This window comes from Microplitis mediator, chromosome 11, assembly GCF_029852145.1.
Source record: "Microplitis mediator isolate UGA2020A chromosome 11, iyMicMedi2.1, whole genome shotgun sequence".
NCBI lineage: Eukaryota > Metazoa > Arthropoda > Insecta > Hymenoptera > Braconidae > Microplitis > Microplitis mediator.
In genome coordinates this window covers 16,645,820-16,665,345 of record NC_079979.1, presented here as the reverse complement: position 1 = coordinate 16,665,345, position 19,526 = coordinate 16,645,820, and the positions used below count along the sequence as shown (strand labels likewise).

Sequence of the window (19,526 nt, the reverse complement as noted above, 5' to 3'; positions counted from 1 at the left end):
TACAATAAAACGCGATATCAGATAAAAAAATTTCTAATACCGTCGCCTTGATACCATTTCCACTCTATTTTAAATTCAAATACTCCAATAGAATGCCCGTTAAAAAATTAACTGTTGCCTTTTACTGAGGTAAAAATAAAAAAATTATCATTGAGATTCAAATAATAATAAAAAAAAGTGACTCACTTTTTAATGACGGATAAAAAAAAAACATTTATGGTAAGCAAAGAAGAGATGTAGGCTGTAGGTGTCATGTGGGTTTTCTTGGTGTATGTAGCTGAAGATGTTCATATTGTATCGCATGAATTGAGATTCGAATGAGACCGTAATAGGCAATGGGAAGGGAAACATGAATATCACGTCAGAATGAAATAAAAAAATAAGTGAAAACGTATTTTTTAATTTAGTTGTCGTTAGAGAATGAACTTCAATCGAGTTAATTTAATGGAAGTTAAAAAATGATAAAATGCGTCAACGTAAAAGCAGCTTTAATTAATTTTCTTTTTATCGCCACGTTCACGAACCCCTTGAGTCTGAATAAATATAGGTATTGATATTAATTGATTAAAAGACTGTTTAAAAGATAATTAATTTATAAGGATTAGTGAATAAACCTCGATCCTCCAGTAGAGTAGTCAATAATGACAATGGTCAGAATGTCGGAAGTGTCCTGTTTGATAAGAGCGACCTTAAGAGAAAATGTTGGAACAATGAGCAATTGACGTTATTGATTAGCCGGCATGTCTTCCAGGATGTCTTACCTGAGGTTCTAAAGTTTTTTTACTTTCTTTTGCTGTGACTAAGTAAATATCTTTGATAATTTAAATAGGTAGAGATGATCGATCCTGAGAATAATGAGTACATCGGACTAATAATGGAGTACATGGACGTTTGTTTGGAAGTTATTAGAAAATTAGCGACCGATAGAACTAGACACTTGATGATGAGAGCATTGGCTGACACCATGGCGGGTTATCTTCACGTTTATATCCTTCCGGTAACGAAAAAATCTTATTACGCTGGTAATATCCAATATCATGATGCTAAAAAATTATTTGATTTGTACGATGAGTTGAAAGTCTTCTTGCATAGCAATGGAATTGGTTGGGTGAAGCCTAAAAATAATGAAATAAAATTTAAAGGGGATCCTGTTTCAACAGAAGCTGATTCTCAAGCTTGTTCAAATTTAATTTTATATCCTGGTAAATTAATATACAATTAAAAATTCGGAGTGAATTCTCGAGTCAAAAAATAAGTTTGGATTTAAGTCTCAAAGTTCTCAATGAGATTTTTGAGGGTCAATTTAGAATTTTAAGATTGACAACAGTATAGAAAGTTATCCTACACTGTAAAAAATCACCGGGGCGGTGTGAAAATAACGCCGCTGCCGGTGTAAATATTCTAGACCGGTGTTAAAATAACGCCGCCGCCGGTGTAAATATTTTTTACCGGTGTTAAAATATTTTAATTTGTAAATATTTTTACTTACTCGATCACTATACTTGTTAATAAATGATATTCTTTATTAATTTTCATAAAGAACTGACATTTTTTATGTTTTATAATCTTTAAAGTTAATACTCCAAGCGGACGCAGTTTATCCTGCCTTTACACCGGTATTGCTCCGCTTTTACACCGGTTACCCCGCTTTAACATCGGTATTTTTAACACCGGTGTATTACTCCTCCTACACCGGTGTAATTTCATTTTTACACCGGGCGGAGTTAAAACGAGTCCATTTTTAACACCGCTCTTTTTACAGTGATCCTAGTTTAGTCCTCAAAGTAGTAGTTACGACCCATTTTACCACTTTGAGGACTAAACTGGAATAACATTATCTGGATTAGAGCCTCAAAACATACAGGAATAATTTCATTGACGTATTTTCTCCCCTCCCTTTTCTACACTAAAAAATCACCGGGGTAAGTCCAAGCGGTGTAGGTGTTAAAATCGGCGGTGTTAAATTTCAACACCGGAAGCGGTGTGAAAATAACGCTGCCGCCGGTGTAAATATTCTATACCGGTGTTAAAAAAAATCGCCGGTGTTAAAATAACGCCGCTGCCGGTGTAAATATTCTAGACCGGTGTGAAAATAACGCCGCCGGTGTAAATATTCTGTACCGGTGTGAAAAAAAAATCTCCGGTGTTAAAATAACGTCGCCGCCGGTGTAGATATTCTTTACTGGTGTTAAAATATTTTACTGTGTAAATATTTTTACTTACTCGATCACTCTACTTGTTAATAAATGATATTTTTTATTAATTTTCCTAAAGAACTGACATTTTTTATGTTTTATAATCTTTAAAGTTAATACTCCAAGCGGAAGCAGTTTATCCCGCTTTTACACCGATGAATTACTCCTCCTACACCGGTGTAATTTTATTTTAACACCGGGTGGAGTTAAAATGAGTCAATTTTTAACACCGCGCTTTTTACAGTGTATCTAAAATTTTTCAAAGTCTGAAATATAACTTTTCATTCGTTGAGGATTTTGAGGTCTGACTTATAATTTAAAACCGATAAATTATTCGCATTTAGACCTCATAGTTCTCATTGAAAATTTTGAGTCCTAAAGTAGAGTTACTTTCTGGGCGGCAAATAAAACATCAAAGGAATTAAGGCTTTTGAGTATTAAACTAGAATTTGTTTTTTGACTCAGGTTCGGAGTGATTACGGATTTTATTTACATCCGACTTTACTTCGTCACAGAGTTCCGGAGTCTGAAAAAAAATCCGCTTTCACTCCGATTTTGAGTTTTAATATTAAAATAAACTCCCCTTCGAAGTGAATTCCACTCAAGGGGATTAAATAAATACACAGCCACCCGCTCCGCATTCACTCTGGATTTAATCCACGTTCACTCAAAATTTTTTATAGTTAACTATTTATAAGTACATATTTATTATTATTATTTAATTGTGTAGATGATAAAGGAACCGTAGTACTGCCGATGCCTTTTCTCGATGATAATAAAAATCCCAACAGGTAAATGAATTGATAAAAAAAAGTAATAACGATAATAATATTGATGATAATGATAATCCATTGACCAGTATAGCATTGCCATTTGAAAATGAAAGTCTTTACTCTCTTTATACCGAGAGCTCGGCATTTATTCTGTTAAAATACTACGAGGTTGGTTACAGTTGTATGTCATCTTCACGAGAAAAAAGAGGAGGAGTTACCAAAGGCAATATCAATAAATTTGTTAAGCAACTTGAAGATTGGTTGAATCACGCTGTAACTTATATATATATCTATATTAGGGTGCTTCATTTTTTTTTTCAAGTGCATGTGGAAAAAACCATAGTTCAACACAGAAAAAAAAAATTTTCGCTCAAGAAAAAAAATTCTATGTCGATCACAGGCCTAGCTCATTGAAAATTCGATTTTCCCATTTAAATAACATGGGAAAAATTTTGGAGACCTTTTTACTTTTCACTTTTCCGGTGAAACTATCAGATTTATCACAAAATGTTATAGGATCTTTTTTGTTGCTAATTTTATTCTCTACAAATTATTATCAGTAAAGTTTTCTCAAATTCCGCATTGTTTTCTAGTTATTTTCATTTCAATACCGAGCTCTTGAAATCGATCAGAACCACTTTTTTAAGAGCTTTAAATGAAATTTAAAATAACTAGAAAACAATGCGGAATTTGAAAAAACTTTACTGATAATAATTTGTAGAGAATAAAATTAGCAACAAAAAATATCCTATAACATTTTGTGATAAGTCTGATAGTTTCACCGGAAAAGTAAAACGATCTCCAACTTTACTTCGAGCTCTAATAACTTCGAAACAGATGGATTTATCAAAAAATGATGAGACGTTTTTTGTAGAGCGTTCAATTTCCTACAAAAATATGTATTAGTCTATTTGATCTATTGATTTTTTAACGAGGTTAAAAATACTTAAAGCTAAAAAAAAAAATTTTCCCATGTTATTTAAATGGGAAAATCGAATTTTTCCATGAGCTAGGTCTATAATCGACATAGAATTTTTTTTCTTGCGCGAAATTTTTTTTTTTGTCTTGAACTATGGTTTTTTCCACAAGCACTTGAAAACAAAAAATCTGACTCCGAAATGAAGCACCCTAATCTATATATTTTTAAAATTAAATATTGACCCTGGTGGAAATTTTTCGGACTTTTCTCTGAAAAACTCTAAAAAAGTCTTTAAAACTTTAGAACTGAGTTTTTCAGAGAAAATTCCGAAAAATTTCCGCCAGGGGATAATCGTAAAAAAACTAATTTAATTTATTAGGTAATTGGACATCTGGAAGATGACAAATGGTATCCGGCATTCGGAGGAATTTTGCGTGTGATAAGAAGTCTCGAGATGTCAAGTAATTAAAATTATTAATTGCCGTAGATTTGATTGATTTAAATGAATGTCATATTAATTTAAATTGTTTAGAAACTGATCCGAGTCGAATCGAAGATGAAGAAGACGACAATCCAATAGTAGGAGCAATTAATCCTTCGTCAACATGCGCGCCAAATGAATCAAATAAATCAGTGTGGGATAAGTGGGGATATATTTTAATTCCGTTAATAATTGGAGTACCGTTTTGGCTGTTACTCGGTATCTGTGTAGTGTGTTGTCGTAGAAAACAGTACGTCAGTTACCGCTGCGGCGCACCGTAAGACTTTTTTTGATGTTAATTTACTTACTTTATCTGCTGAAAAATTATTATTTTTTTCTCCCATGTTATTAATGTTTATAATTTTTTTTAGCGTTGCTGTGGTATACAAAAATGCCAAGTGTATAAATCAAGAGAACGTTTCTTCTGGACGAGGCGCAAGATATTTTACTTGGCCATGGAATAAGAAAAAATCCGATTTAAATTGCCCGTGTAGTAGTAAAAATTGTATAGATAAAGAAGCAGAGGTAGAAAAGGAAGAAAAATTTATTGGTGAAATGGAATACGGAAATTACGTGACACAGGAAATTAATGAAAGAAATAACAATATTGATTCTATTCCTATTGCAAGACCAACTGCTAAAAGTGCGCCAATTAAATATCCCGATACGGTAAATTAATCCAATGATTCTACTAGTAGTAGCAGTAGTAAAAGTAGAAGTAGTAGTAGTAGTAGTAGTAGTGACTAATTTAATAGAATAGAAGATAAAAGATAAAAAGTAAATACCCTTTAATTTACAGGATTCAGTTATGTCTACTACGGAAAGAAGTAACTTTTCCGATAACTCTAAATCCTCACCCTCGTAAACTTGAATTATTATAAATAAAAATAAAAATAAAAATAAAAATAATTTAGTCTGTGAAAATTCCTCAGGAAATTCTTGTCTATATATATAGATATTTAAACTGACTGTGGTACATTAAGAAAGCGAGAGTAAAAGAAGTAAGAGAAAAAGGGGGGCTTAAGGGAAAGGAAATGTTGAAAATACTTAAAGAGCCGGGAGGAAAATGATAAATGGAACGCGCAGGGGTAGTGCCATCTGGCAAGAACCTAGTACGCGTATACGCGAACAGCACAAGGGAGAGCTTGATAGTCGGGCTGGGACACTGATCCCAGTGCTCCGCGATACGTCGGGACGAGCAGAGTGTTTTTGTCATCCGCGTAGTGACTTGCAGCAACAACACGGGCATCCGAGCATAAACTTTTTGACACGTGATATTGATGTCACGTGTGTCATCTTCAGCATAATTATTACTACTGTCACTGTAGTTGTCATAAAGTGGTCAGATCGTTAAATTATTTTTTATTTAAATTTTTTAAAGCACGTTTGGAGCATCAAGATGAAAAGACTCTTCAGTAAATTACCGTAAGGACATCAAAGAAGAAGAAAGTACAAGAGATTGTTGAGGGGTTGCCATGTGCCCGAAGCACATTCGTGACTTGATCTAAAAGAAAAGGGAATTTCCCTTTCCCTTTTTCTTTTTATTTATTTTATTTTATTTTTTTCACTTGGGAAACAAAAATGAACAGCCGGAGATATTGGATTTCTTGCAGCATTGTTTCGCTCTGCCTGTTTGCCACCACGTCAATAGGTACGTATACGTATTCACGTGCCGAGTAAATATTTTTGCGATATCGAACGACACACTTTCAATTCATTGAACTTGTCAATACAATGACGTTAGCTCTACTATTATTACTATTGCTGGCATGTGCTATTGCAGGCATAGAAAATTATAAATAAAAAATCTGACAACAGTTAATTATTTTTATATTAACAAGGAGACATATTTACAATTAAAAAATTTGTAAATTTATAAATACGATATACATATACACTTTTTTGGTTGTTTTACTTGGATATATATATAAATATATATATATTTTTTTTTGGAGTAGATGTAGCGTTTGTCACGAAAATAGTCAACACCCGGCGCGGTCGAGATCGCACGAGTCAACGCGTGTCAACGACACTCGGTGTTGGGGTCGTGGTCTGCACATGGCATCCACCGGTCCTCGGTAGTAGACTCTAGAGTCTACAGAGCCAGAGAGACCCTGGCGAGGTTGCCGGAATAGCTTGCGAGGTGTACAGAGAATAAGAGTAAGAGAGTCACCACTTTGTACAAGCGCGCGCTTGTCGTGCCGAGGTATCGATCGGCATTTTGTGAATTATTTTAATTAGTGTCGCTAAAAAAGAGTACGATAGACAAAAGTTTGACTGATATAAACTCAGGACACGATCAAAGGCACCCGTTCCCCCAGCACGCACACCAAGGCACTTTATCGCTGGCATCGCTTGTCTTCCGCTGCTTTTCCGCTTCCGGGCTGGTTCCTGATATTGTTCGATCTCTTGGAATAAATTCAGCTGGTTCGTGAGCCAGGCTTTGGCTTTTTGTTGATAGTCGCGATTTGTTTTGAGAATTACGTGGGTTTTTTGTACACTTTTTTTGGCAGTCTTGACCTAAAGAAGATGATCGACGCTCGGGTTTGTCATCCGAGCGACGTTTGTCTTCGGACACAATAGACGCTGTCTTTTTTCCCGGACTTTTTTTGTTCTTTTTGGTTTTACATTTAGACTTGGATAACTTCTGTAAGTCTTTGCGGGCTTCCGCTTCGCCGGAACTTGGGCTCTGACTTGTACTGGAGGAGCTCTGACTCGAACTACGACTTCTGGTTTGAGTTTGTGTATCAACTTTGGTAAGATTTTGAGGAGCATTAGTCCAGACTGGAACAACATTAGATACTGTGGGTACTGACACGGGTTTTCTCTCTGTCCGTAAAGTTTTAGGGTAAGCTTGAAGGGGTATTGAGCTGGAAAGAGCCAAAGTACGGGGAGTTGGATTTTCAAAAGAGGTCGCTTGATACTCGTTAAGTTGGATTTGCCGTAGTAGACGTTGTTCTCGTCGATCGAGTGGCTCGAGAGTCCGATAAAAGGGTTGTCCCGGGGTCCAATCGATCGGTGACATCTTCGGCGGCAATTCCAATTCCGGTGGCAGTAAATCCGGCGATATTTTACACAATTGAACTTTCAACTGGCTCTTAAAGGCTCCTCGGCTGGTGGTACTTGAGTTATCGGGTAAACTCTTGGCTTCGAGCCCTTGATTCATTGCTACATCAAACGAATAGGTTTTGTCATTTAGTTCCTGGCATGAGTACGATTTATTAAACGAGTCACGAGGATTGCTAATCAATAGCTGCTCGGAGCTTCCGAACCCGCGTTGCTGCTGCTGCTGTTGTTGATATTGATGATGATGTTGTTGACTACTCGCCGCAATAACTCCCGATACGTAAATGTCGGGTGATGTCTTGTGAATAACTGTAGAGCTGGTATTCTCGCTGCTTGAGGAAGGCGCAATTATTGTCGTTGTTGGACTGGTGATCTCTGTGGTCACAAATTCCGTGCATGAACGAGTGTCTGGAAACAGGAAGGAGGATGGGGAGGATATACTGTTGTCCCAAGGCAATTGAAACGACGCCCGCAATTGCTGCGTGGATGCAATTGATTCTGCGCAAGTCTGTCGATCCGTTGTCGTAGTGGTGTGAATATTACTCGTGTCTCCTTGAAAAATCTTTCCCTGCCAGCCAATCCCCGATGGTAGTGGTGGTGGTGGTAGCGGTGGAGGAGGCAGCAATGATGCTGATGGAGGTGATGCCGGACCACTCTCATTGTTACTCATGGATACAATGCTACGTGTTGAAGAGCAAGGGAGTACGAGTTGCTCTATCCTCGAGGACGAGTGGGTGACAGGACACTCAGAATTGATTATCCAGTTGAATGCATGTTGATTTAAGTATCTGTCTTTTTCCTCCTCGTGCTGCTTATTTGAATCAGATTCACGTGCCGTTTTATCAAGCATTTCTGCCTCATTTACATCTCTATACTCCTTATCCTTTTTTGTTGACTCCTCTGCCTCTTCTGTCACTACGGATAATTGATCAAAATCCACATGCAAACGGTGTTGCTGCTGCTGCAGACTATTAGTCTTCTCCGAGGACAATTTTTGATTCTCAGCATTCTCCAAAAGTTCGTCTTGAATCACATCATCCTTTGAATTCAGACGTTTACTTTTTTCTTTGCTTGAGTTTCCGTCCCCATCTTCGTCGTCTGTGTCTTCTTCTTCCTCTTCCTCTTCCTCTTCCTCTTCTTCGTACTCTTCAGTGCCTGATGTAGATATATCCTCGCTGTGCTACGAATTATTCATGAATTTTAAAATAAAATAATGCATTTGTTTCAATAATTAAATTTTAAAAATTCGTAATAGGAATAATTTAAAAACCTCGTTATTGTCACTGTCGACGAGGTTCTTTTGGCTCTTGACAATTTCTTCTAGTTTGTCGTATTCTTCACGTAGACACCAAATTTCACGTCTCAGCTGCTCGTTTTCACGTCGTAGTTTTTTTATGTCATTCTGACCTAAAAAAATGTCATTAAAAATAATTAATATTTTTTAAATTTAAAATAAAATTACACGTGTCATTGTAAAAAATGACATTTCTTAATTAAGTATTTATGACGTCACCCCTAACTACATTATTATTATTATTTTTATTATTAAATTTTAATAATAAAAATAATAATAGTTAATATACTCTTATATATTTTTATAACTGATAAAAATAATACGGTATTTAAAAATTAAAAGGTAGCATTACTAAAATATTTGCTCATCCATCAGTCATTCTATTTTGAGGGTTGAGATTGGCGCTTATATCGCACACCCAAGACGCCAACCCAATTTTTTTAAATTCATCTCCACTAAAATAAATTTTTTACTCCGACATAAAACAATAATCTCGACATATTTATGTTCCAAAACAAAAAAAAAGGAAACATTTATTACAAATATGAAATATGTTGTATTTAATAATATAAATAATAATAATACGTATATATAAAAATAATATAAACAATAAATTATATTATAATTATAACATACTCTGATTTTTTTTTGTAGTTCGCGTTCTCTCCCGCTCTCTCCTGTGCATCATGTGTCCATGGCCATCGGCCCATTATTATTATTATTTATTTAATAATAAAAATATACTATTATTCACAAAAATATATATATAATATCCATGACAATCGGATGATTTTAATTGGTAGCTGGCAATAACTGAGTTGAGTAACGACTGATCAATTTGAAAATAATTCTCTCGCGATCGCGCGGTTTATTGCTCAAGTATAAAATTGGAAGCTGAGAAAATGATCGAGTGTAAGAGTCAGTAAAAGTTTATGCTGATGCTCTTGAGGATTGTGATTATTAGAATGATGACGAGGATGATGATGATGATGATGCGGTGGTGTTGTAACAGACAAACCAACACAAGAATAAAACACAAGTGCGCATTAAAGAGCAACACCAGATGTCTTCTTTCTTTTGGCAGCATCACGACCTCGTAATCTATCTCGCGGTGGATTTGCGCCGGTGATGACTGAACTTGCGAGCTAGTAACACCAGTAACTGCTATCGAGCTATTCAAACCTATACGTAATTTTTTAATCATCATTTCCATCATCCAGAATTAGTCTGTTGCTATATAACTTTTTGTACACAACAACTCGCGTAAACAAACTTTTTAAAAACTTTTTTAATATTTACTTTTTTTATTATCATTATATTTTTTTTTTTTTTACGCTTTTCATAATTAGTTTTTTAAAATTAACTTTTAATTTTTTAAATTCCATAATTTGTTTTTTTTTAATTATTACGAGAACAGGTTTGCGGAAAGAACTAGCCGACGAAGCTGAACGACGGTTACTAAACGTCCAGCGAGCAGTGATCTATTTGTAGGCACAAGCACACAAATTAGTTAAACGCTTGTGGATGTGCCTTGGCCCACAATCTGGTTTGTTAAAGTCCTAAACTAACCAATATCCGTAATGTAAATAATGGATTCTACTAAATTAATTATCTTTTATCAATTACATTCATCAATATCTTATCAATTAATTCAAAAATTATTAAACCGTTCGCTTTATCACAGAAAAATAATAAATAAAATTTTTTTAATTTTTTTTAAACTGCACAATTACTTGAGTTCCGACTGCGAGTTTATTTAAATTCTTATAATTAAAATTAAATATATGAATTTATGAAATATAATCCTCTATTGTTCCTTGAATAGGCTGTTAAAGGAACCCGGTAATTTATTGGAACTATATATTAATATTTAAAAGGAATTGTTTTTCGTACCCGCGAAAGAGAATAGAGCAGTAAGCTGCGGTTAAAATTTTACCTTGTTCGACTTCGGCATTAATGTGAATAGTCCTCAGTCTAAGCTCCTCATTCTCATAGATCATGCCCCTTGATGATTTGCGGTCGAGTTTGCGATTGGGCTTGAGGCTTACGTCCCGTCTTCTAGCTCTTAGCATCCCGATACCGCCGACGCCGCCACCTCCAACCCCCGTGCTCGTTATCATCCTTGCTGGTTCCTATTCGTGGCTCCTTGAGATTTGATCTCACTATCGCAACGACACTACTACTATTATTTTGTAGTGCTGGTGTTGTTTCTGGTTCTTGTTCTTGTTCTGCTGGTGCTGGTACTTCACCCCTTATCACAAAGTCCATACTTTCACGTGACTCACCACCCGGGCCTTTTCCGGTGGCCTCATTAATAAACGCCTTCGCGTTTACTTACGTCTGCACACCACTATACTCTTATATATATATATATTTATATGAATATATAATACAGCTGGTACTACTATACCAGTAGAGTACTTTTGCTAGCATATATTTTCTGGTATTACCGTTCACTACTTTAATAAGCTCAATACCAATTCAACATCCAGATTAAAACAACACCGATAAATAACTACCGAATATTTAACGGCTAGGAATTTTCCAGTTAAATCGATTCCGGAAACAAACAACCGCTTTTAAATGTGCGCGTGTATATAAGGCTAAAGTATATTGCCGTAGGATTTAATTTTAGATGGGTACGTCCTCTGTTCGATACGCGATAGCAATGGCAATACCAATGTTTTTAACATTGAAAAATTTATATCCTGGTGATTCCATCGTTGCTCCGTAGTGTACAGTGTCGAGTTTTCCAGTGTGTCTCGAGCTTTTATTTTATTTATCATTTCACTAAGAGAGTAAAAGCCCGCGTGAGATTTACAAAAAGCTCTAAAGATAATAGTAAATCTTTTCAGCTACACTTGGCTAAATTATAAATCCATTGAGTTTTGATACCCGGATCTGTAAAAAAAATAAATAAGTCTTTAGTGTAATTAATTTATAAGAATAACAAAGTTTGGTAAAGTATTTATTTACTTACTGCGGTAATAGTTAAAAAACCAACAGAGCCATTGTGTAATAGATCTCTATCGAGCCACGTGGACTTAAAAGTAATAAGACCCAAAGCCAGTGGCATGGAATTGAATAAAAACACCAGCCTCGGGTTCTTATTTGTTCTCCTATCACGTACTTTGTAGTCTTTGAACTTATTTATTTGGCACTGGAGACAGACAGCCACGCAAGGTATATTATATATGATATATTATATTTAATATATATAATAAGTAATAAAAATAAGATGACGATGTTGAATTTGGCGGCACGGTTATCCGCGAGAGCCAGTCAGTATAACTGCGTTTGAGAGAGAAAAAGACGTTCATTCCCTCCTATCCATAGCATACCCACCTATATACCATCAGCCTGGCCGGCGTAACATCTTTTCTCTTCACTTCTCTTCATCTCTTGTCTACATACTCCTACCCAGTTACAGTTTCCGTGTCTTCCATCTCATCTGTATATACAATTATAATGTACAGATATATATTCTACACTGGGTTGGTTCCTCTGCTACTCGTTCGTTTCATCTCCACAGTCCACAGGGTGGGCCAAACGCAAAGCGTTATCTTGCCGATCTAAAATTACACGAAAACAGTTTAAAACCCACTACGCAGAGTTGAATCTCTCACTACATCACTACTGTACACTTGCTATCTCTTTATATATCTATATAAATTACTAAAATATATCCATATAGATGGATGTACGTGCGTACATACGTACTTTCTGGATTCATCAGACATTCCACTTGCCCCGAGAGCACATACGTCCGTAGGAGCTAAAAAAAATAAAGAGGAGATAAAAAATTCCAGAAAAATACTTATCTGCAAGCGTCCGAGGAATTTCATCCATCGACAATGAGAAAATTTTTCTATATAAAGCTCCGCTCGACGCCAGGCGTTTTAGAGAAAGTGAAGATTGAAATAAAAAGCAGAATGAGATATTTATCGTTTACCAACGGATATATGGATCCACTTATACAATATAAAAATGTATATGATTTTTTATTCGATCCACTTTTTTCATTTTTTCTGCAGGATTCTGACCGGAAAAATAAATATAAAACGGCATATCGAAAAATATGTATATACAGATTGTAGGACTGGATAATGGAGAGAATCCAGTACAGTGTGTCCCCTCGTGCTTATAAACGTCCGCATAAATACATGATTCCACCCTCTGTACTCCACGAATCACTGGTAGACACGGGGGTAAATTAGACATGTAAATTATTCCCTATCTGCGACACTTGTACCGCTCGGGTTGACTATTATCTCCGCCTTTGTTAATCGATCCGTCTGATTTATTGGTATTTGCCACGTGCTTTGCGGTTCTGTAAATGTCTTTGCATTTCGAATTAGCTGTCACTGATTTTCGTATCGCTGATATACTGCAATAATTTTATTTTTAACTCAGACAATTTAATTTTAATTTCAATTAAAACCTGCCATCATTTATTGAGGGCAAAAAAATAAATAAATAAAAGTAATCATCAGACATTTTACCGGACATTAATCCCGGGAGATTTATAAAATAAGAATAAGAATAATAATAACAAAATGTGTAACAGTAAAAGCTAGGAAAAACATCTTGCCGAATTTCTATTGTCAGTTTAATCCCGGACTCCCATTCATTTAATCTACGTAGCGTATGAACCTTTTCAAAGGAGATAAGGTCACCAATATTCCAGGCAATCTTATCGATACTACGTAATATTAGGGGAGCTATATAGCAGAGAGTAAGAGTGTTCATGTAATATCCGATGACTCGTCTGGGCAAATTAACCTTATACATGTACTAGCCATTTTCCCCATCAGGAGTTAGCTCGTATCCACGGATTGGGATTTTTCTTTACTCTAGGGATCAGTTGGGAAAAGTCGAGCGTAGAGAGTAGAGTAGAGACGAGTAGGATAATACAGACAAGTACAGAGTACATACATACATAGACACGTAACGGATGAAAATCCGCAAGTAATCGGGGTAGTATAAGCTTGTAGGGGCTTTATGTCCTGGGGTAAACGCAGAGGTGAGGGGACCTGGGTTATATGAGCCAGGAGGTAAATGAGGGGGTCGGGATCCTAGGTTTTACGAGGGTACGTTACCACGGCGACACTTGTACCGAATTTAGCCTGTGGCATGCTGCTTCTCGCTTTGCTTGCTGGAGAAAGAGCTTCAACTCCAGCGCTAGTATCACCAGCTTTTGAAGCTTTCATACTCTCGGATACTCCCTGCCCTGGCGTACGGGTTCAACTGGACCCAACAGCCTGCTAAAATCCCACTATACTCAGCTTATATTCACACACATTCATTTAACGACCGGCCTTTATTGACCATTCTATGAAATTGCATGGAAATAATTCATTTTTGTTGCAGCTCAAACGATCGAGAACACGACACTGCCTGTTTCAATTCCCGTGTCACTTGTGTCTGAAATAAAACGGTAAAAGTTATCATTTTTACTATTAATTTTATACCTCAGAATTATTTTTTTTTTTTTTATTCTCATTCTTTCCATGATCTGTTGAAACTGTATAAAAATATTCAGCTGTCATTGTCCGTGTCCTTGTCCTTGCCCTTGTTCTTGTCCTCGTCATATTTTTACGTCATATATTACATCTCTTTGATCCTTTTTGGTCTATACTCTATTTTTTTTCCACTTTTATTTATTTTCTTCCCACCCTCTCGCGCGCAACTTTTTTAATTAAAACCCCGAACACACGATGGCGCTGTCAAAGTTTTAAAATGGCCGCTCATATTATTGTCAACAATAACTATTTACGTTATCCAATGTTTTGATATTTATTTAAATTTTGTTTTTTTTTTTAATTTATTATGAAGCACCACGTGTTTTTATTGCTGATATATTTTTTATTGACATACGGAGTGTTGTCTGATATAAATTTAAATAATTTAAAAAGGTCTGTAGATAACTTGTTATTGTGACACTAATTACGTCTGTGTTTATGTTTATTAATTATTTATTTTAGCAGCATGCGGTGATCTCTGAGTATTAGAGCTAAAATTAACGTAATAAAAATTTTTATTTTAAAAACTTACGGATTTATTTATTTTTATTTCTAGAGAAAATGAAGGAGCTGCGGAGAATCTCGAGTTTATTGAAAAAAAAAATGCTGAGCTTGCAAGTACAAAATCTTTATTGTCAATTACGGAAAAAACTACGGCGGTTATCACCAGTGCTAGACCAAAACTCCTGGAAAAGATAGTACAAAGTACGGAAATAAATAATCCACCTGAAATTATTTCAACGACTAAAACTGCTGATGTACCTGGTAATAATGTTCCTGGTCACAAAGTCAATAACGAGGATGAATGCGAGGTATTTATAGGAAAAAATTTATGAGATCGAATGCAGCAGACGAGACAATTTATAAATTTTAAATAAATAAATTAATTAATTGAAATAATGAAATTTAAAAAAATGCGCGGGCTGATTTTGCGTTTATTTAAATATGCATTTTTTTATTTTTACTCTACTGACATTTTATTCATTTATTATAAAATTTAAAAAATTTATAATTGTCTGCTACATTCACTCATAATTTGTATGAGTGAATGTAGCAGACATCAGACAAATTTAAAATCATAAATAAATTGAGTAAATAATTTAAAAAATAATATTTAAAAAAAATTTACTTATTAATTATTTACTCTATTTATTAATAATTTTTAATTTGTCTGATGTCTACAATCACACTCATATAAAAATTACACAATTTTTTGAGTGAATGCAGCAGATGAGTCAATTTATAAATTTTAAATAAATAAAAAAATGCGCGTACTGATTTTTAAATTATCTAAGTACGCATTTTTTTATTTTTATTCCAAGTGCTAACATTTAATTTATTTATTCAAAAATTACCAATTGTCAGTCAAATTCACATATTTTTTTGGACTTGAATAAATCAGCTTAATTTTTAAATTTCTTTTTTTTTTAAAGATATATGTTGGTAAAACGTGTGCAGAGTTTGTAGGAAATCAGTCGGTTCATATTCCATATCCAGCGACACAAAAAATGTTGGAAGAAAAACTTGTCCAGGCATTTGGAGTAATTAATTATTCAAAGTAATTATACTTCAGTTAATTATTTTATTAATAATGCAGTTTTAGCTCCATTACATTCGCTTATGTAATTTATCTACAAGCGATATGTGCGGTACTGGATATTTTCTTATCAAAAATAGGCGTAGCCCAGTTGTGCACAAATACTATTACTATTATTATTAAATAATTGACAATTATTAATATTAAAATAATTAATTACAGAGATATTTCGCCTAATTGCGCAGTCTACGCCAAGCCGTCGCTGTGCTACTCGACATTTCCAATTTGTCGTGATCGTCCTTTAACGAGAGCTAAAACAAAAACGTCAAACTTAAGCTTACAACTATTTAATTCATTGAATTCAAATGACCAAGCAGATCCGCTGGACGACGAAAATGAGGGCAGTGATGAAATTTTAACAGTTCCTGGTAAAATTCGCAGGAGACGAAGTGGATTAAACCGTCGGTCATCATGGAATCAAGAGAAGAGCGGTAAAATAATAGGTCAAAGATACGGAGAACCAAAGTCTGCGAGAAAGGATTTGCTGAATAAAAAATTACGGCAAATTTGCCGTGAAGATTGTGAGATTTTAGAGAATGAATTGTGTAGAAAAGAATACGCTATTGCTAAACGACATCCTCTGCTTCAGCAGTTAAGACTGCCCGAGTGTTCAGATTTACCGGTGCAAGGAACTAAAGAAGCCATTGATTGTCTGTCGCTTGACGTACCGAGTATACAAAACGCCGAGGAAGACGTTAATTGTTATTGGGGTAACGGTATTACTTACAATGGAACTGTCAACTACAGTATATACAACCGTCCCTGCCTAAAATGGCTCCATCAGTTTAATCTTCAGATCTCCGAGTATCCAGAGTTACGTGGACGGCACTCGTACTGTCGGAATCCTGGTGGCAAGGAAGCTCAGCCATGGTGTTACGTCGATGTCAATAATAAAATGCAAAAAGAACCATGTAGGATAATGAAATGCGTTGATAAGATTTGGATTTATGTGACAATTAGTTTTGTACTATCAGCTGGATTTATCTTTACACTCGCTTGTTATTGCTGTTGTTATCGGAACAGAAAATCCCGACGGCGACCCTCAAATACTTTACCTTGCGGCAAAATGATGACTGGAGTGCAGTGCGATAAAAATATTTATGACGGTAGACGTAGTACAACACAACCCATTGAAATGACATCTTTATTGACATCTGGAGGTGCTACTACTCCTGGTACTGGAACTCTAAACAGCGTATCTAGTAGTAGATCATCAGCTACACGATGTGTACCCCAGTACGCGTTGGAAAATGTATCTTTGCTTCAAGAGTTAGGTGAGGGGGCATTCGGCAAAGTATACAAGGGAGAATTGTTGCCGGTACCTGGTACAAAACTTCAAGAGCCTGTTTACGTCGCAGTAAAGACGTTGAAGGAAAATGCGACACCTAAAACGCAGAGTGATTTCAAACGAGAAGTCGATCTGATGACTGATTTACGGCATCCCAATATTATTTGTCTTCTAGGAGTGATTTTAAAAGGCGAGCCAATGTGCATGTTATTTGAATACATGACTCAAGGTGATTTGCACGAATTTCTTATCCACCATTCGCCCCGATCCGATGCTCCGATCAACAATGAAGGAAAAATTCTTGAGCAACCAGAATTCCTCCACATAGCTCTCCAGATTGCCTCGGGAATGGAGTATCTAGCAAGTCATCATTACGTCCATCGTGATCTTGCCGCGAGAAATTGTCTTGTCGGTGAAAATTTAACAGTTAAAATATCCGACTTTGGATTATCTCGAGACATATATAGCAGCGATTACTACAGAGTTCAATCAAAAAGCTTATTACCAGTTCGATGGATGCCGCCGGAATCAATTCTCTACGGGAAATTTACAACCGAGTCAGATGTATGGAGTTTCGGTGTAGTCCTATGGGAAATTTATAGCTACGGTCTTCAGCCTTACTACGGCTATAATAATCAAGAAGTTATTGATATGATTCGTTCACGACAGTTATTACCCTGTCCTGAGGACTGTCCCACAATGATATACAGTCTTATGATTGAGTGTTGGCACGAAGTTGCAAATCGTCGCCCTCAATTTCCAGAGATTCACCATCGACTGCACAATTGGTACGTCAATCAGACCTACCTGACCAACCAGCAGAAGATCGCCACCAGCGGGGGCAGCAAAGTTGGTTCACCCGCACTATTACCTCACGATTCACTTGCTCGTAAAGATAATTTCAGGAGCAGCTCGGAGATAGTGACCGTGAGGAAGACTGACAGTCAAGGCAGTGTTAGTAATTTAAATTCGACAATTAACAACGATGATAAATCTTGTTATTCCCCAAAACTAAGTGGAGCCAAAAGAGTTTTACCTGTCAGTCCGCCGCATCAAGCCGGCAGGAGCTCACCGGTTGCCAAGAATCCACAAAATGGAGCACAAACGGTCGTGAGACTCGCGGATCCAACAAAAGTTGGTACTGAAACTCGACTTACTAAGTGAATTATTTATTTATTTTATTTATTAATTAATTAATTAAATAACTAAGTGGTCTAAAAACAATTTTAAGATAATATTTATAATGTTTTTTAATACTCAGTGCTGCTGAGTAATGACTGAATTTATAAATATTGTATTTCGTATTATTTACTTGTATACAATCTCACATGTAGGATTGATCTCCTAGCAATAATTGTCAACGTCCTAAGTATTAAAAAAATTATTAGCTCACTGCGATGTCTGTTATCGCAAACCATTTTTTAACCAAATGGATACAATAATTGTATGTGTTCTTTAAATTAAATTTAAATTTTAAATAAAAATGAGGATAAAAAAAAACTACAACAGCAAGACATTAGATGTAATGTACGATGTATTTAAGATAAATACTTATGTCTAGGTAAAGATCTAAGTGTGTTGAGTGTTGTAAAACTTTTTGAATTGTTCAGGACGTACGGAGCAAAGAAAGTTAAAATAAATTAAGTATTTTACCGGCCTGCGCACCCAATGCGGTGGATAAGGTATTTTATATTATTAACGATGTACTTAAAAGTTCAGTACCTAGAATTAGTCAGCGGTAATTCTTATCCATTATAATGAATAACTGGATTTAACTTTATTTTAAATTATTTTTTTTATCGAAAAAAATTAGAGGAATAAAAGACGAAGAGGAAGTAATTAATTTACATGATTAATTATTAATAAAACAAATTAGATTTTTTTAAATTTAAATGACGAGCACACGAACTGATGACTTTAAATTTATTGTTTTTATTTATTATCGATTGATGTTCGGTAACTCGTCATATATACAAAGCCATCATTTATTGATATTTATATTTATATTATATTATTATACACAGATAATTATTAAGTCGTGTAAGATTTTTATATATTTAATCAAATATAATACAAGATTAATGTTTTTGTAAATATTTTATAAATTTTTAATTTCCCAATACTCCATTTATTTATTTTTCAACAGAAAAATAAAATTTCATTTATCTTTTTCTATCATGAACATTTATAGTGTAGAGGTACCATTTTTGGGTACTTTAGGATCAGTTTTGGACACTTGAAAAATTAAAATAAAATAATTTTTAAAATACGCATTGACATAATTAATTTTTAAAATGTGTACAGTTCTTTTTATTGAAATATAACAATAGAAATTTTATTTTTAACTTTTTTATTAATCAAAATAAAGTATTAAATGTCAAAAAATGGAGC

The 19,526-nt window shown here is 35.0% G+C and overlaps 3 protein-coding genes across 7 annotated transcripts; 2 read left to right on the top strand and 1 right to left on the bottom strand.

Moving 5' to 3' along the window:
- The first annotated feature begins 171 nt into the window (after positions 1–171).
- On the top strand, positions 172–5,490 carry LOC130678059 (uncharacterized). Of its 2 annotated transcripts, none has more exons than XM_057485065.1 (9): positions 172–547; positions 631–766; positions 830–1,202; positions 2,926–2,986; positions 3,055–3,241; positions 4,267–4,348; positions 4,420–4,645; positions 4,740–5,037; positions 5,168–5,490. In XM_057485065.1, the coding sequence occupies exons 1-9, from the start codon at positions 459–461 to the stop codon at positions 5,231–5,233; spliced, it is 1,518 nt and encodes a 505-aa protein (XP_057341048.1). In that variant the 5' UTR covers positions 172–458; the 3' UTR covers positions 5,234–5,490. The 2 variants fall into 2 exon arrangements, with proteins under 2 accessions (XP_057341048.1, XP_057341047.1); XM_057485064.1 differs by having other exon boundaries at positions 628–766.
- A 160-nt stretch (positions 5,491–5,650) lies between these two features.
- Positions 5,651–19,193, top strand: LOC130678051 (tyrosine-protein kinase transmembrane receptor Ror). Of its 3 annotated transcripts, none has more exons than XM_057485044.1 (5): positions 5,651–6,019; positions 14,099–14,165; positions 14,807–15,062; positions 15,684–15,808; positions 16,010–19,193. In XM_057485044.1, the coding sequence occupies exons 1-5, from the start codon at positions 5,950–5,952 to the stop codon at positions 18,297–18,299; spliced, it is 2,808 nt and encodes a 935-aa protein (XP_057341027.1). In that variant the 5' UTR covers positions 5,651–5,949; the 3' UTR covers positions 18,300–19,193. The 3 variants fall into 3 exon arrangements, with proteins under 3 accessions (XP_057341027.1, XP_057341028.1, XP_057341029.1); XM_057485045.1 differs by lacking the exon at positions 5,651–6,019 and adding an exon at positions 10,238–10,274; XM_057485046.1 differs by lacking the exons at positions 5,651–6,019; positions 14,099–14,165 and adding an exon at positions 14,452–14,643.
- LOC130678053 (serine/threonine-protein kinase pakF-like) lies at positions 6,191–12,578 on the bottom strand. 2 transcript variants are annotated; one of them, XM_057485048.1, is made up of 6 exons: positions 12,449–12,578; positions 12,074–12,300; positions 11,709–11,888; positions 10,665–11,629; positions 8,705–8,841; positions 6,191–8,614 (listed from the first exon to the last, which is right to left on the bottom strand). In XM_057485048.1, exons 4-6 carry the CDS (start codon positions 10,846–10,848, stop codon positions 6,668–6,670), a joined length of 2,268 nt encoding a protein of 755 aa, XP_057341031.1. In that variant the 5' UTR covers positions 10,849–11,629; positions 11,709–11,888; positions 12,074–12,300; positions 12,449–12,578; the 3' UTR covers positions 6,191–6,667. The 2 variants fall into 2 exon arrangements, with proteins under 2 accessions (XP_057341031.1, XP_057341032.1); XM_057485049.1 differs by lacking the exons at positions 10,665–11,629; positions 11,709–11,888; positions 12,074–12,300; positions 12,449–12,578 and adding an exon at positions 9,365–10,181 and having other exon boundaries at positions 6,192–8,614.
- Positions 19,194–19,526: the final 333 nt, after the last annotated feature.

Excerpts from the sequence above, each read along its gene's own strand:
- LOC130678059 (XM_057485064.1), top strand. The coding sequence starts at position 459 with ATGATAAAATGCGTCAACGTAAAAGCAGCTTTAATTAATTTTCTTTTT. Across the intron at positions 548-627 it reads TTGAGTCTGAATAAATATAG|TAGAGTAGTCAATAATGACA; the intron begins GTATTGATATTA and ends TCGATCCTCCAG. Across the intron at positions 3,242-4,266 it reads AAGATTGGTTGAATCACGCT|GTAATTGGACATCTGGAAGA; the intron begins GTAACTTATATA and ends TTAATTTATTAG.
- LOC130678051 (XM_057485044.1), top strand. The coding sequence starts at position 5,950 with ATGAACAGCCGGAGATATTGGATTTCTTGCAGCATTGTTTCGCTCTGC. Across the intron at positions 14,166-14,806 it reads CTTGTGTCTGAAATAAAACG|AGAAAATGAAGGAGCTGCGG; the intron begins GTAAAAGTTATC and ends TTTTATTTCTAG. Across the intron at positions 15,809-16,009 it reads GGAGTAATTAATTATTCAAA|AGATATTTCGCCTAATTGCG; the intron begins GTAATTATACTT and ends AATTAATTACAG.
- LOC130678053 (XM_057485048.1), bottom strand. The coding sequence starts at position 10,848 with ATGATAACGAGCACGGGGGTTGGAGGTGGCGGCGTCGGCGGTATCGGG. Across the intron at positions 8,842-10,664 it reads TAATGCCGAAGTCGAACAAG|GTCAGAATGACATAAAAAAA; the intron begins GTAAAATTTTAA and ends ACATTTTTTTAG. Across the intron at positions 8,615-8,704 it reads TCGACAGTGACAATAACGAG|CACAGCGAGGATATATCTAC; the intron begins GTTTTTAAATTA and ends AATAATTCGTAG.